At 43.1% G+C, this 16630-nt stretch overlaps 1 protein-coding gene across 5 annotated transcripts in view; it reads left to right on the forward strand.

Moving 5' to 3' along the window:
- Positions 1-16630, forward strand: part of atp11c (ATPase phospholipid transporting 11C) — a 214362-nt gene that overhangs the window by 129932 nt on the left and 67800 nt on the right. For all 5 annotated transcript variants that reach the window (XM_063061160.1, XM_063061161.1, XM_063061164.1 and 2 more), the window contains 4 exons: positions 1063-1134; positions 10936-11009; positions 11181-11284; positions 14298-14479. In XM_063061160.1, the coding sequence (XP_062917230.1) occupies positions 1063-1134; positions 10936-11009; positions 11181-11284; positions 14298-14479 (432 nt within the window). The remainder of the gene's footprint in view (positions 1-1062; positions 1135-10935; positions 11010-11180; positions 11285-14297; positions 14480-16630) is intronic.

Here is a 16630-nt window from a genome sequence, read left to right on the forward strand (position 1 = left end):
GTATGTTGATGGGTGTGAAAGAATGCAAGTTACTTGGGAACAAAGATAGCAGGGAATGGGATTAACAGCAATATATTCTGAGAGCTAGCATAAACTCGATGAGCTGCACACACAAAATGCTGGAGGAACTCAGCAGGTCTGGCAGCATTTATGGAGAAAAGTAAAACAGTCAATGTATACTTACTTGTTTGCAGATATCTCACACGACAGGCCCTTCCAGTGGGTCGCTGAAGCACACTGCCCAGCGACCCACCTTTTTAACCCTAGTCTAATCATAGGACAGTTTACACACTTCAGTTTACCTACTAATAAGTACATCTTTGGAATTTGGGAGGAAAGCGGAGCACCCAAGTAAGAGCCACGTAGTCACAGGGAGGCTGTGCGAACCTCCTGACAGACAGCGCCCGAATTAAACTCTGAAATCCAGAATGCCCTGAGCTGTAAAAGCGTTGTGCTAACCGCTACACTACCATGGTGCCGTACTGTGGCATCTCAGGCCAAAACCAGCCAAGTGGCCACATCTTAATATTGAGAAAATATGGCAAAGTTTTCTAAATGCTGCAATTGATCCAGTACCAAATGGAGAGGGAAATGACTGGATCTGGCCAAGAGGAGTGTACATAGGAGAAAATGATGAGAGGAGTGGAGAGAGATGAAACAGCATGCGAGAATTGAGATGCAGAATGTGGCTGTTGTGGAAATCTGAACGAGAAAGATGCTGAAAATACTCAGAAAATTGGATTGTATCTGAAGAGAGAGTGTTAAACAGTTAATGTTATAGATGTATAACCTTGTCCATTTCTGACAGCTTCAAGAATAGGTAGTCATCTGAACTAGTTGAAGACGACATGAATATTGATGCCTGCACGGTATCTAAGTAAAAGCTGTCGAACTATTCCTCAATCTTACTTTGTACTATTGGAAGAGTATAGGAGGACAAAGACAGAAGTCAGAATGGTCATAAAGATCATACAGAATGTACAGTGTTCTGACTTCGTAAGCAGTTCAGAGGCTTAATCCTCCTTGTTTACCAAGAAAACGCTTGTTTATTTTCCATAATAGGTTGGGCTTCACGTTCAAAGGACTGGAGAAAAACTGGATGAAAATACAGAACAGAGCCAAAGAAATTGAAATGTATGTATTTCCTTCCCTTTGTGAAATTTTTACATTTTTTGTAAACCGTATTATTTAACCAGTTTGTATTCCTTTCATTCAATGTGAATTGATTTTAATAATTGATAATCATCATCATGTGCCATGTAGTATGATGTGGGCGATCATGGTCTCATGACCATAATTGTTCTTAACAAATATTTTTGCAGAAGTGGTTTGCCATTGCCTTCTGGGCAGTGCCTTTACAAGACAGATGACCCCAGCCATTATCAGTAGTCTTCAGAGATTGTCTGCCTGCTTCAGTGGTCACATTACCAAGAGGTGTGATATCCACCAGCTGCTCATAAGACAATCCACATCTGCTCCCATGGCTCTGTGTGACCTTGATCAGGGAGGGGGACAAGACAGGTGTCCAAGGGTGACCTGCAGGCTAGCGAAGGGAAGGAGTGCCTTGCACCTCCTTTAGAGGATATGTACGATTGCAAGAAGAAGTTTGAGAACCCTTTGCAATTAGCTGGTTTGTGACAAACACAATCTGCCTAAACTAATAACACACAAACAATTGTACTACTTCTTGTCAATATCAAGTACACTATTTAAACAATCACAGTCTAGGTTCAAAATAGTAGGTAAACCTCTAGCAAAAGCTATTTGGAGTCAGGTGTTCCTGCTGGGCGTGTGGTTTGGGGAGGTGCCTTGCCCTATAAAAAAGGCACACAAAGTCAGGTTTCTGATACAGCCTGCTCTTCTCAAGAAAGATCTGTTTATGTGCACCATGCCTTGATCAAAACAACTTTCAGAGGACCTGAGAAGAATTGTAGGGATGCATGAAGCTGGAAAAGGCTACAAAAGCATTTCTGAAGACCTGAGTGTTGATCAGTTCACAGTAAGAGAAATTGTCTACAAATGGAGGAAATTCAGTATAGTTGCTACTCTTCCTAGAAGTGGGTGTCCTGCAAGGATCACACCAAGAGCACAACCTGCTGTGCTGAAGGGGGCGAAAAAGAACCCAAGTGTAACAGCAAAAGACCTGCCGAAATCTCTAGAACTTGCTCAGGTTCATGTGTGCACTATAAGAAAAACATTGAACAAGAATGGTGTCCATGGAAGGACAACACAGCCAAAGCCCTGCTCTCCAAAAAAGCATTGCTGCATGTCTCATGTTTGCAAAAGACATTCTGGATTTTCCACAGTGCTTCTTGGACAGATGAGACAAAAGCTGAACTTTTTGGCAGAAATGCACATTGCTATGTTGGGAGGAAAAAGGGCACTGCGCACCAACACCAAAACCTCATCCCAACTGTGAAACATGGTTGAAGGAGCATCCTGATTTCAAGTTGCTTTGCTGCCCCAGGACCTGGACAGTTTGCAATCATTCAGAGAACTATGAATTCGAAACTATATCAAGACATTTTACAGGAGAATGTCAGGATAGCGGTCCATCACCTGAAGTTAATAGAAGTTGGATGATGCAACAAGGCAATGATCTGAAACACGAGTAAATCAACAACAGAATGGTTTTAAAAAGAAGAAAATTTGTTTGTGTTTGGAATGGCCAAGTCAGAGTCAGGATTTTAAACCAATTGAGATGCTGTGGCATGACTTGAAAAGGGCTGTTCATGCAAGATCGCCCAGAAATATTGATGAACTGAAACTGTTTTTGTAGTTTGACCCTATGGCTCAGAAGGGTAGGGAAACAGAGAGGATGGCAGCAGTGATAGGGGAATCTATAGTTAGGGGGTTAGATAGGCAATTTTGTGGATGCAGGAAAGAAACACGGATGGTAGTTTGCCTCCCAAATTGCCAGGGTCCAAGATGTTTCTGATCGCATCCACAATATCCTGAAGTGGGAAGGAGAACAGCCAGATGTCGTGGTACATATTAGTACCAATGACATAGTCAGGAAAAGGGAGGGGGTCCTGAAAGTAGACTACAGGGAGTTAGGAAGGAAGTTGAGAAGCAGGACCACGAAGGTAGTCATCCTGGAATTACTGCCTGTGCCACGTGACAGTGAGTATAGGAATAGAGTGAGGTGGAGGATAAATGCATGGCTGAGGGATTGGAGCAGGGGTAGGGATTCAGATTTCTGGATCATTGGGACCTCTTTTGTTGCAGGAGTGACCTGTACAAAAAGGACAGGTTGCACTTGATCCCAGAGGGACCATTATCTTGGCGGGGAGGTTTACGAAGGCTTTTGGGGAGAGTTTAAACTAGAATTGCTGGGGGGGTGGGAACCAAACTGAAGAGATGGAGGAAGAGGCGGTTGGCTCACAAATAGAGTAAGCTTGGAGACTGCGAGAGGGAGGATAGGCAGGTGATAGAGAAGGGACGGACTCAGACCGATGGTGTGAGATGTGTCTATTTTAATACAATGAGTATTATGAGCAAAGTGGATGAGCTTAGAGCGTGGATCATTACTTGGAGCATTGATGTTGTGGCCATTACAGAGACTTGGATGGATCAGGGGCAGGAATGATTACTTCAAGTTCCAGGCTTTAGATGTTTCAGAAAGGACAAGGAGGGAGGCAAAAGAGGTGGGGGCGTGGCACTGTTGATCAGAGATACTGTCACGGCTGCGAAAAGGAGGAAGACATGCAGGGATTGTCTACGGAATCTCTGTGGGTGGAAGTTAGGAACAGGAAGGGGTCAATAACTCTATTGGGTGTTTTTTATAGACCACCCAATAGTAATAGGGACATCAAGGGGTAGATAGCGAGGCAGATTCTGGAAAGGTGCAATAATAACAAGATGGTCGTGGTGGGAGATTTTAATTTCCCAAATTTCGATTGTCATGACCCTAGAGCGAGGGGTTTAGATGGGGTGGAGTTTGTTAGGTGTGTTCGAGAAGGTTTCTTGATACAATATGTAGATAAGCCTACATGAGGAGAGGCTGTACTTGATCTGGTATTGGGAAATTAACCTCGTCAGGTGTCAGATCTCTCAGTGGGAGAGCATTTTGGAGATAGTGATCCTAATTCTATCTCCTTTACCATAACATTGGAGAGGGATGCGAACAGACAAGTTAGGAAAGCGTTTAATTGGAGTAAGGGGAAATATGAGGATATCAGGCAGAAACTTAGAAGCATAAATTGGGAACAGATTTTCTCAGGGAAATGTATGGAAGAAATGTGGCAAATGATCAGGGGATATTTGTGTGGAGTTCTGTGTAGGTACACTCCAATGAGAGAGAAAGGATGGTAGAGTGCAGGAACTGTGGTGTACAAAGGCTGTTGCAAAATCTAGTCAAGAAGAAAAGAAGAGCTTACGAAAGGTTCAAAAAACTAGGTAATGATAGAGATATGGAAGATTATAAGGCTAGTAGGAAGGAGCTTAAGAAAGAAATTAGAGCCAGAAAGGACCATGAGAAGGCCTTGGCAGACAGGATTAAGGAAAACCCAAGGCAATCTACAAGTATGTGAAGAGCAAGGGGATAAGAGGTGTGAGAGTAGGACCAATCAAGTGTGACAGTGGAAAAGTGTGTATGGAACCAGAGGAGATAGGAGAAGTACTTAATGGGTATTTTGCTTCAGTACTCACTACAGAAAAGCATCTTGGTGATTGTAGGGATGACTTACAGCAGAATGAAAAGCTTGAGCATGTAGATAGTAAGAAAGAGGATGTGCTGGAGCTTTTGGAAAGCATCAAGTTGGATAAGTCACCGGGACCGGATGAGATGTGCCCCAGGCTACTGTGGGAGGCAAGGGAGGAGATTGCTGAGCCGCTGGCGATGATCTTTGTATCATCAATGGGAACGGGAGAGGTTCCAGAGGATTGGAGGGTTATGGATGTTGTTCCATTATTCAAGAAAGGGAGTAGAGATGACCCAGGAAATTATTGACCAGTGAGTCTTACTTCAGTGGTTGGTAAATTGATGGAGAAGATCCTGAGAGGCAGTAGATGTTGTGTATTTGGATTTCAGCAAGGTATTTGATAAAGTATCCATGTAAGGCTTACTGAGAAAGTAAGGAGGCATGGGATCCAAGTGGACATTGCTTTATGGATCTAGAACTGGCTTGCCCACAGAAGGCAAAAAGTAGTTGCAGACGGATCATATTCTGCATGAGGTTGGTCACCAGTGGTGTGCCTCAGGGATCTGTTCTGGGACCCCTACTCTTCGTGATTTTTATAAATGACCTCTATGAAAAAGTGGAGGGACGGGTTAATAAATCTGCTGATCCATTGATGTCAATAGGGGTGAGGCTGTCTTCGTTCCTCCTATAGTCCACAACCAGCTCCTTTGTTTTTGCAACATTGAGGGAGAGGTTGTTTTCTTGACACCACTGTGTCAGGGTGATGACTTCTTCTCTCCAGGCTGCCTCATTATTACTTAAGATAAGGCCAATCAATGTAGTATTATCTGCAAATCTAATTAGATTGTACACACAGTCATGAGTGTGCAGAGAGTAAAGGAGGGGACTTAGGACACAGCCCTGGGGGGGCTCCTGTGTTGAGGGTCAGAGGGACAGAGGTGAAGAATCCCACTCTTACTACCTGCTAGCGATCTGACAGGAAGTCCAAGATCCAGCTGCACAAGGCAGGGTGAAGGCCGAGGTCTCTGAGCGTCTTGTCAAGCCTGGAGGGAATTATGGTGTTGAATGCTGAGCTGTAGTCCAAGAATAAGCATTCCTCTTCTCCAGGAGTGTAAGGACAGTGTGTAGAGTGTGACTATTGCATCATCTGTCGATCAGTTGTGTCAGTAGGCGAATTGTAGAGGGTCCCGTGTGGGTGGTAACATGCTTCGGATATAGTCCTTGACCAACCTCTCAAAGCATTTGCTTATTTTTGAGGTGATTATATCCAATGACTTGGCTTCCATGGCCATTATGACAATGAATTCCACAGATTGGCCATCCTCTGCTAAAGAAATTCCTTGTCAGCACTATTCTACAGGGATGTTCTTCTATTCTGAGACTGTGTCCTCTGGTGCTAGACTCCCCCATTACTGGATGTATCATCTCCATTTCTACTCTGTCTAGGGCTTTCAATATTTGATAGGTGTCATTGTGATAATGACTTTGCCCAGTAATTGGGGAAGGTAGCATGACTTCAACTCCCACAATGTAGGTAGGTTGTAATGAATTGCTGAAAAACCAAGTATTAAATAAAAACTCAACTTTGTGCAGTTTACATCAGTCCATAGGCTCTGACGTTGGTGAATAACACCTTTAAATTCAGTTGAGTAAGTAGGTTTGGGAATGCAAAAGCAGCCTTGTTTCCATGATACCATTTCTAAAATCCGATTCACTAGTAGTCTTTGAGGAGGAACTATGACACACTCGTTCATTTGCCCACCACCATTCAGGCCATGCTCTCTTCTCACTGCTGCCATCGACTCAGATGTGCAGGAGCTTCGGGTCCCGTCCCACCAGGTTCAGGAACAGCTATTCCCCTACAACCATCAGGCTTTTGAACGTAGATAATTTCACTCACCTCAACACAAAACCTATAGACTTACTTTCAAGGATTCTGCAACTCATGTTCTCATTATTTATTATTTATTTATTATTATTTGGGGGTTTTTTGTATTTGTACTGGTTTCTTTTGCACATTGGTTTGTCAGATTTTGTGTGTAATCTTTCATAGATTCTACTAGATTTTTTTACCAGAATATAAACTCAAGGTAGTTTAGGGTGACATATATGTACTTTGATAATAAGTTTACTTTGATCTTTGATATACAACTCCAGATCTGCAGCTATATAGTTGGAAGATGAAACAGCTGAAGATGTTCGGCCTAAAGTAAAAACAGAAAACACGGGTCACTTAGCATCTTTGGATTGATGTGACTAGAAGACATAAGAGCCAAATTAGGCCATTTCGTCAATCAAATCTGCTCCCCCAACCAATCATGGCTACTGTATTTTCCCTCTCAACCCCATTCTAGTTTAAGTTCAATTGTCGCTCAGTCATACATGAATCATCGTCGTCGTGGCTATCCCTCGAAGTCGAGGATGATGGTCTTCATTCTGAAGAAGTGGCCCACAGAGTGAAGACGCCTGTCCGTGTATTTGTTTAACGTGTACTTGATGTTGCACTCCAAGAAGCACACGATACTTCAAAAATCAACCAACTGATTCCAATGGCATGGAAACCACGACAGTTGGAGCTGATGGATTTGTTGCGGCCTTCATCCGCCTTCACAGACGTTGAGTTCGAAGTAACTTCGTCTGTCTGTTCCATCATTGAGGTCTTGGTTGGATTGTTCTTTGTCAGGGACCTCACCCTCGACCTTACTGCCATGGGTGACCCTACCAAGGGCATAGCTCCAGGCGGCATTGCTGTCAGGATCTCAGGACCACACAAGCTTCTCCACGATGACAAGGTGACAATCCACGGGGAAGCATACATGAATACAGCCAAATGAAACAGCACTCCTCTGGGGCCAGTGTGCAAAACACAGTACCAGCAGTCATACATTGCACATATAATATAGCAGCTAAATACACACAAAAAATAGTCCAAGTCCCTGAGTCCACAAACGTTGTAGCAGTTGAACACAATACAGTTTGTCTTCTACCAAGCAAACACTGGAGAGCAGCATTATCACCAATATGGATGCCACACCACACTGCCTCCAGCACCGACTCCAATGCCTCTCTACTGGCTGGCTGCAAACAGGTAACACCGCAGCTTAAGGCCTTGCCCTTGCTATGACCAAGGCCACACAGCTCCCCCCACCATCGGTTCTGCCAGTAAACCAGTGAGCCGGACATGCGACATTCCACTTTACCAGTATCCAACTGGGTCTTGTGATCACAAGAAAAATGATTAAGACAATCACTTGCTGTTCGGTTGCTCACCACCTTCATACACCAACTCCGATGCCTCTCTTTAGCAGGCAGCAACACAGTCTGCACCAAGTCCAGCTCCTTCAGTTTCTCTGCCAACAAGCAACTCACTGCAGTACTTTTAAGTTCTTATTGTCCAGCAGAGTCTTGTAATCATAAAAAATACATTTAAAAACATATTAATGCATTTTGGTTGCCCCCATAAAAGCCACTGTATCTGAGCGCTCCTCCATCTTGCCATTCTCCTATCTTCTCCCTGACTAGTTGAGAATCTCAACCTCTGCATTAAATATACCCAATGACGTGGCCTCCACAGCCATCTGTGGCAATGAATTCCGCACATTCACAGCTCTCTGGCTAAAGAAATTCTTCCTCATCTCTGTTCCTAATGGGTGTCCTTCTATTCTGAGGCTGTGCCTTCTGGTCTTAGACTTTCCCAGCACAGGTCAAAGATGCTTGTCAAAGCTGGGAAAGGGAGGGGGAAATGTTGCAGGGAGTGTTGAACAAGTCAAATATTTCTAACATCAGGGTAGGGCAATTCGAGAAAACAGACAAAAGGTGTGGAAAGTTGAAAAGCAGGTCAGAGCTTTTACTGCAACCTAACTACTGGAAATCCCCAGCAGATCAGTCAGTGTCCTTGGAAAGCAAAACACTGAACTGGTGTTATGATAAATAACTTATCAGCAGAACTAACCAGTTTTGGTTTTGCAGTGTTGTCACCTTATTGGCATTGATTTCTCTCATTTAGAGGAGACCGCAAAATGAATCTTGGTTGTCCGTCATATGTAGCAGTGAAAGGGGAGCTGTGTGGGAGAGCTTTTAAAATGGAACAGCCATTGCATTGGGGCAGTTCCACTATCTCAACCTCAATTGTCTGTGTCCAGTGTTACAAGTAGCCCTCACAACTGGTGTCTTCTTTGGTTCCAGTGGATAACCATGACTTCTTTTGTGCCTTGTTATGCTCTTCGCTTTCCATGATTGCATTGCCGAACCACTTTTCTGGCAGTTGGATTTCTCTGTTGATCTTATCTGCCTAGTCTTCCAGAGCTGACTTCATCATAGATACCAGCTTCAAAATAGTAGATTAGAAGGAATGCAAGTGAACTTCAGCTTCACTTTTAAGCACTGCTTGGGTCCCTGCATGATAAAAAGGGACAAAGTATAAATCACGGATGTTTAATTCCCTAAATTCAAGATGCAAAGTCTGAAAGAACATTTACTATCAAATAACATTTATTATTATATTTATTTTCAATTACAAGCAGCCACAAAGCAAGAAACCCAAAGAACCCAATTTAAAAAAAAGAAAAATCAGAACCACTGCACAGAGAAAGAAAGAAACCACAATCATGCAAATAAGAGAATCAGAATTAGGTTTAATATCACCGACATATCATGTGAAATTTGTTTAACTTAGCAGCAGCAGTACAATGCAATACATCATAATACAGAAAAAATAAGTAAATCAATTACAGTAAGAATATGTATGTATATTAATTAAAAATAGTGCAAAAACATATAATAAAAGTGAGGTGGTGTTCATGAATTCGATGCCCATTTAGAAATCAGATGGCAAAGGGAAGAAGCCGTTTCTGAATTGCTGAGTGTGCCCTGAGGCTTCAGTACCTTCTTCCTGACAACAATAATGAGAAGAGGGCATGTCCTGAGTGATGGGGTCATTAATAGTGAACACACCTTTCTGAGGCACCGCTACTTGAAGGTGTCTTGGATACTACGGGGGCTAGTACCCGAGATGGAGGTGACTAATTTTGCAACTTTCTGCAGCTTCTTTCAATCCAGTGCAGTCACTCTCTCCCCACCCCATCGTGAACATCATGGGAAAGCAAATGAAATCTGCCCGACCTTTGCCTCCAGTCCCGACACTCAGGCTTTCCAGTCTACCTGGACCGGCGTTTAAATTGTCCAAACACCGGGTATTGCCTCACCTAGGACTGGACCCTGGCATAGCGATACGCTTGGGCTGCCTAACCCAAAGCCATTCTCAATCTCACCAAATTGCTCTGCATTTGGAGCAATCCAACCTCTCGCCCAGGTTAGGTGGACAGGCATCGAAACTCTTCCACATTGACTCCACTCCAACTCCAACAGTGATACCAACTACGTCTATGACTCCATCATGAACACGTTGAGCTTTGGCTCTGCAGTGAACCCACACGGCCCATCCTTCAGATCAGCTTCGACTCCACTTGCTTCTTCATTGTTTGTGGTGACAGTTTACCACAATTTTCTTCAGAAAAGGTGTTATAGTAATTTTATTAGTCGAGTTTCTTTTCTTCCAACTACCAGTAAGCTACCGCATGCCTTAGGCAGCGCCATCTCAACCGGAATTTGGATGGGAAAGAGAATTGGTTGGTTGCACTGGAATTTGCAAAGGGACCAAACCTGTTTCGAATGCTTCAAGGGAAGGAGAGAGGAAAATGCATGGTAGTGGAATCTTCCTAAAGGTCATTAAAAATGAAGGCCAAAAAGAACCTTATCCTTGCCCTGGTTAGGAAGAGGTGAGCAAGCTGTGACAGATGACATTGTCTCCAAAAGAATTTTCCTCAGTTTGGAACCATACATTTTTTTTCAATTGGTAGACTGGGTTTAACTGTAGCTCTTTAATTTTCCTGTAAGTGCCTGCAAGAAGGGTGCCATGATAGCATATTACAGCACGGAGCAATGGAGTTCAGAGTTCAATTCTGGCGTCCTCTGTTAGAAAGTTTGTATGTTCTTCCCGTGAGCACGCGTGTTCCTCTGGGTGCTCTGGTTTCCTCCCACATTTCAAAAATATACTGGTTAGTAGGTTAATTGATCATTGTAAATTGTCCTGTGTTTAGGTTAGGTTAAATAGGTCAATTGCTGGGTGGGCCTGTTCTTTAAATAAATTTTTAAAAAATGAAAGAAAATGATCTGAGGTAGGATACGGTGACATATATGTACTTTGATAATTCATTTGACGTTTAAGTATGTGTGTCAACTGTTGTGATCATGTTTCTGGGATGGAAAATATAAATGCTTCCTCTGGTTACAGGTATGAACTTCTGCAGGTTCTTAGCTTCGACGCTGTTCGTCGACGCATGAGTGTGATTGTGAAAGATCATACAGGTAGTATGCTTTTTAAATGTAAATGCAGTTTCTACATATATCCTAATAAATTTCTGTGTATAAAACTTCCTACAAAATGGGGAATTTTCCTGCATTTTGAAAAGTTTCATTAAGATATTCTGTATTTTCATTTCTGGTCCCTATCCATTACTTTATTTTCTTTCACAATAGGGAAAATTTTCCTTTTCTGTAAGGGAGCAGACTCCTCAGTTTTTCCAAAGGTGAATGCTGGAAAACAAGAGGAAATAAAGATGCACCTGGAACACAGTGCCATGGTAAGACCTAATGTGCTAATTCGGTCTTTCTGTGATGTTCTTGATGGTTAGTTAACATTTAGTTTTGTGATTTCTTCAGTTCTTTACTATATACTTTTGATTATAAGATGAAATGTTAGGAACTTTTTAGGAGGCTTCTCAGTTCACCTCCCCTCTCCCACCCACCTATCTTCCCCCTCACCTGGTTTCACCTATCTTGCCAGCTTGTACTCTTTCCCCTCCCCCACCTTTCTTATTCTGGCTTCTTCCCCTTTCCTTTCCAGTCCTGAAGTAGGGTCTTAGCCAGAAATATCAGATTTCCCCTAGATGCTGCCTGACCTGCTGAGTTCCTCCAGTATTTCGCGTTTGTTACTCCAGGTATAGATTATTTCAGTGATACAGTGCCTTTTAAGGATTTGTTTTGCAATTCTCCTTCCCCCACCCCCACACCATTCTAAAACAGTAAGTTAACTTTAAATATGTCTTGATTGACAAATGCATGATTAAAAGCAACAGGTTCCAGGTTAGAGGGGTGTTTGAGGGTGGAGGGAACAGGCAGAAACAAAAAATTCCTTAGGCCTTTAAATGTCATTGAAGCAATGATGTTGGTTATGTGTGAAAAATATTATTTTTATTTTTATTGTAATATTCAATTTCCCCCTTCCAGGACTTGGAAAATTACTGGTTTAAAACTTATTTTCAAGGCATTTGATAAGATTCAAGATTCCAGATTCCAGATTATTTAATGTCATTTCTAGTACACAAATATAAATTAAGTAATTGTTACTCTGGATCCAATGCAACACAAAAACACAATAAGATAAATAACATAATACTGAAAAAAGAAACACAATAAATATAAATACATAAGATAGCTTAGGTACATAGTTTGACTGTGTAATTCTGGAATTGATATAGTTTATAGAGCTAGAAGGAAGTGCACCAGCAGGTGCCTATGCTGAATTGCTTTCCAGGTGGCTCTGACTGAATATCTCTTTGATCAAAGTGAAAACCACCATACCTCAGGACTCTTGAGAGTCTTGAGACACCAGATGATGGTAGCTGGAGCAATGCACAGAAAATGGTGGAGGAACTCAGCAGGTCAAGCAGCCTCTATGGAAGGAAATGGACAGTCGACATTTTGTGGTAGGACTTATCAGGACTGGAAAGAAGGGAGATACCCTGTATAAAAAGTAGAGGGGTGGGCAGAGCATGATAGGCAGCTGAGAAGTGGAGGAAAGAGGGAATAATGTAAGAAGCTTGGGGCTGATAGATGGAAACTGATAGGAGAAGATAGTGAACCATGGAATGAGGTGAGGAATGTGAGGAGGGGACAGATGGAAAGAATCTGTGAGTGACAAGCAGATAGAGAGGGGAGGGCAAGGTGATAGGAGACACTGGGATAAGGAAGGAAAAAAGAACATACATAGGAACATAAGAAATAGGAGCAGGAGTAGGCCATCCGGCCCATCGAGCCTGCCCCGCCATTCAATAAGATCATGGCTGATCTGTCCGTAAACACAGCTTCATCTACCTGCCTTTTCCCCATAACACTTAATTCCTTTACTATGGAAAAACCTATCTAACTGTATCTTAAATATATTTAGTGAGGAAGCCTGAACTGCTTCTCTGGGCAGAGAATTCCACAGATTCACCACCCTCTGGGAAAAACAGTTTCTCCTCATCTCCGTCCTAAATAATCTCCCCTGAATCTTGAGGCAATGTCTCCTAGTTCTAGTCTCACCTACCAATGGAAACAACTTTCCTACTTCAATCTTATCTATCCCTTTCAAAATTTTGTATGTTTCCATAAGATACCCTCTCATTCTTCTGAATTCCAGAGAGTATAGTCCCAGACGACTCAATCTCTCCTCATAGGTTAACCCCTTCATCTCTGGAATCAACCTGGTGAACCTCCTCTGCACTGCCTCCAAAGCCAGTATATCCTTCCTCAAGTATAGAGAACAGAACTGCACATAGTTCTCCAGGTGCGGCCTCACCAGTACCCTGTATAGTTGCAGTATGACCTCCCTGCTCTTGAATTCAATCCCTCTAGCAATGAAGGCCAACATTCTGTTTGCCTTCTTAATAACCCATTGTACCTGCAAGCCAACTTTTTGCGACTCGTGCACAAGCACTTCCAAGTCCCTCTGCACAACAGCATGCTATCTTTCTCCATTTAAATAATAACCTTCTCTTCTATTATTCCTTCCAAAGTGGATGATCTCGCATTTACCAACGTTGTATTCCATCTGCCAGACCTTGGCCCACTCACTTAACCTATCTATATCCCTCTGCAGACTCTCCACATCCTCTGTACAATTTGCTTTTCCACCCAGTTTAGTGTCATCAGCAAAAAGAGGATAGACTGGCGACTGGATGTTAGAGAAATTGATGTTCGTGCCATAGATTGGAGACTACAATCTTACATGGCTCGCTAAGGTCTTTTGCTGTAGACTGAGTGAAGACAAAGTGTACATCTTTCAGGATAAAGTCACAAAACACAATAGCATGGAAGCAATCCCTTCAGCTCATCCAGCCCATGCCAAACTATTAATCTGCTTATTTCCATTGACCTACATGCAAATTATAGCCCTCCATACCTCTCCCATCCATGTACCTATCCATATTTCTTATTAAATGTCGAAATTGAACTCTTATTCACCACTTCTGCAAGTAGCTCATTCCACACTCTCGCCATCCTCTGAGTGAAGAAATTCCTCCTCATGTTCCCCTTAAACATTTTACCTTTCACCCTTAACCCCTGACCTCTCCTTCCAGTCTGATGAAAACAAACGAGTCATTTTTCCATTTGGATTCCATTGCTGATTGCCTTTTCGTAAGTCAATACATTTTTGCATGTAAACATTTCTATTATGTGTCAATCTATATATCTTGAACTTGCCAAGATGCATTTAAATGAGATATTTAATCAAAAGATAACTCCATAAAATTTGTGATTTATGTAACTATGATAACATTAGATGAAAATAGTACCTGTTGGATGACTTGTGCTGCAATTGCATAATTTCAGGATGGTTTAAGAACGCTCTGTGTCGCTTATAAAGAACTTGCTCAGGACGAATATGACCAGATCAGTGCACAGCTCCATGCTGCCAAAATGGCCCTAAAGGACAGAGAGGAAAAACTAGCTGAAGCTTACGAAAGTATTGAAAATGATTTGCATTTAATTGGGGCAACAGCGGTGGAAGACAAGTAAGTCTTTGAGAGATTATGTTTATTGTCCAACTGTTTAATCTGTGCAAGCAGCCTTTGTACTAGAGTATCTTTACCTCGATTACATATTTGTTCCACCATTTTTAGATTAGCTTTATTTGGCAGTTGTACATCAAAAGATTTAAACATACAGTGTAATACATCATTTGTGTCAATGACTGCTAATGCTCACACACTTAGGTCAACTGCCCTAGAACTCTGCTATGCACCTGCAGAATACTGTGCTCCTGTGTGGGGCAGATCAGCCCATGCGAAGAAAATAGACCCGTTGCTTAACAAAGCGTACCAAATAATCACGGGCACACTGCGCCCCACACCCACTAACATCATTTACAGACTTGCAGGCATTGCTCTCCCAAAGATCCGAAGACACACTACAACAAAAATTGAAAAAGGTAAACAGAACTCGGATCCACGGCACCCACTACATCATCATGTGCCAGTCTCCAACTGCCTAAAATCGAGGAAAAGCTTTGCTATGGTGGAGGAACTACCATACAGAACATCCCCCCAAACACACAGGATTGACCTCTGGCAACAAACAGAAGCCAGAACCCCACCAAACAATACAGTGCAAGACCCCACAGAAACGTTGCCAGATGGGGCACTGCTTGACAGACAGAAGTTGTGCACTCTCAGCAGAGCGAGAGCGGGAGTTTGTAGGACGGGAGACAATATGGTGAAGTGGGATTTAAAGACCAGCGAATCCTGTGAATGTGGCGAAAGGGTGCAGAACATTGAACACGTTCTGCCCAACTGCCCACTCTCACCTGATTTAGCTGACGCTGACCTGCTCAACATCAACCAAACAACACTAGAGTGGCTGGCTGTCTGGTGTGACAAGCTATGATGATGATGACTGCTCTGGTGTTTGGGGCTGCCAACCAGTACCATTATGGTTGATGAGTAAGTATCTACCAAAGTGGCTTGGCATGTCTAGCAAAAGGTAAATGGATAAAAGCAGCAAATGCTCTGTGAGTCTTAGCAAGGGACTAGAGATTGGAGGCCTGGAGGTGGCCTGTCCTGGAATTGGAGGCTTATTTGTGTCTGTGTGTTTAGAGAAGAGCAGGGCTTGTTTTGCTGTCATTATGTTGTTTGTGTTGTTCTGCTGAACATGATGTGGTGAGACTTGTGAGCTACCCCCAGCACATCCTTAGCCTGTGTTGGTTGTTAACGTGAACAACGCATTTCACTATATGTTTCCATGTTCATGTGATAAATGAATCTGAATCCTGGCTTTGCCAGAAGCTATCATCCTGTGATTAGAAATAAACTCATTGACACAGACATCAGTAATCTGGACTATTTCACTGTAAACTATGAGTAAATAACCCTGTGTCTGTTGGTTGACAGACTTATCATATTATTTTATATCATATTATTATCATATTATCTGGACTATTCCTCTTCTCACCCTGTCTCTTGCAAAAACGCCATCCCCTTCTCGCAATTCCTCCGTCTCCGCCGCATCTGCTCTCAGGATGAGGCTTTTCATTCTAGGACGAGGGAGATGTCTTCCTTTTTTAAAGAAAGGGGCTTCCCTTCCTCCACTATCAACTCTGCTCTTAAACGCATCTCCCCCATTTCACGTACATCTGCTCTCACTCCATCCTCCCGCCACCCCACTAGGAATAGGGTTCCCCTGGTCCTCACCTACCATCCCACCAGCCTCCGGGTCCAACATATTATTCTCCGTAACTTCTGCCACCTCCAACGGGATCCCATCACTAAGCACATCTTTCCCTCCCCCCCTCTCTCTGCATTCCACAGGGATCGCTCCCTATGCAACTCCCTTGTCCATTCGTCCCCCCCATCCCTCCCCACTGATCTCCCTCCTGGCACTTATCCGTGCAAGTGGAACAAGTGCTACACATGCCCTTACACTTCCTCCCTTACCACCATTCAAGGCCCCAAACAGTCCTTCCAGGTGAGGCATCACTTCACCTGTGAGTGGACTGGGGTGATATACTGCGTCCGGTGCTCCCGATGTGGCCTTTTATATATTGGCGAGACCCGACGCAGACTGGAAGACCGCTTTGCTGAACATCTACGCTCTGTCCGCCAGAGAAAGCAGGATCTCCCAGTGGCCACACATTTTAATTCCACATCCCATTCCCATTCTGACATGTC

Source organism: Mobula hypostoma, chromosome 10 (assembly GCF_963921235.1).
Source record: "Mobula hypostoma chromosome 10, sMobHyp1.1, whole genome shotgun sequence".
Classification (NCBI taxonomy): Eukaryota; Metazoa; Chordata; class Chondrichthyes; order Myliobatiformes; family Myliobatidae; genus Mobula; species Mobula hypostoma.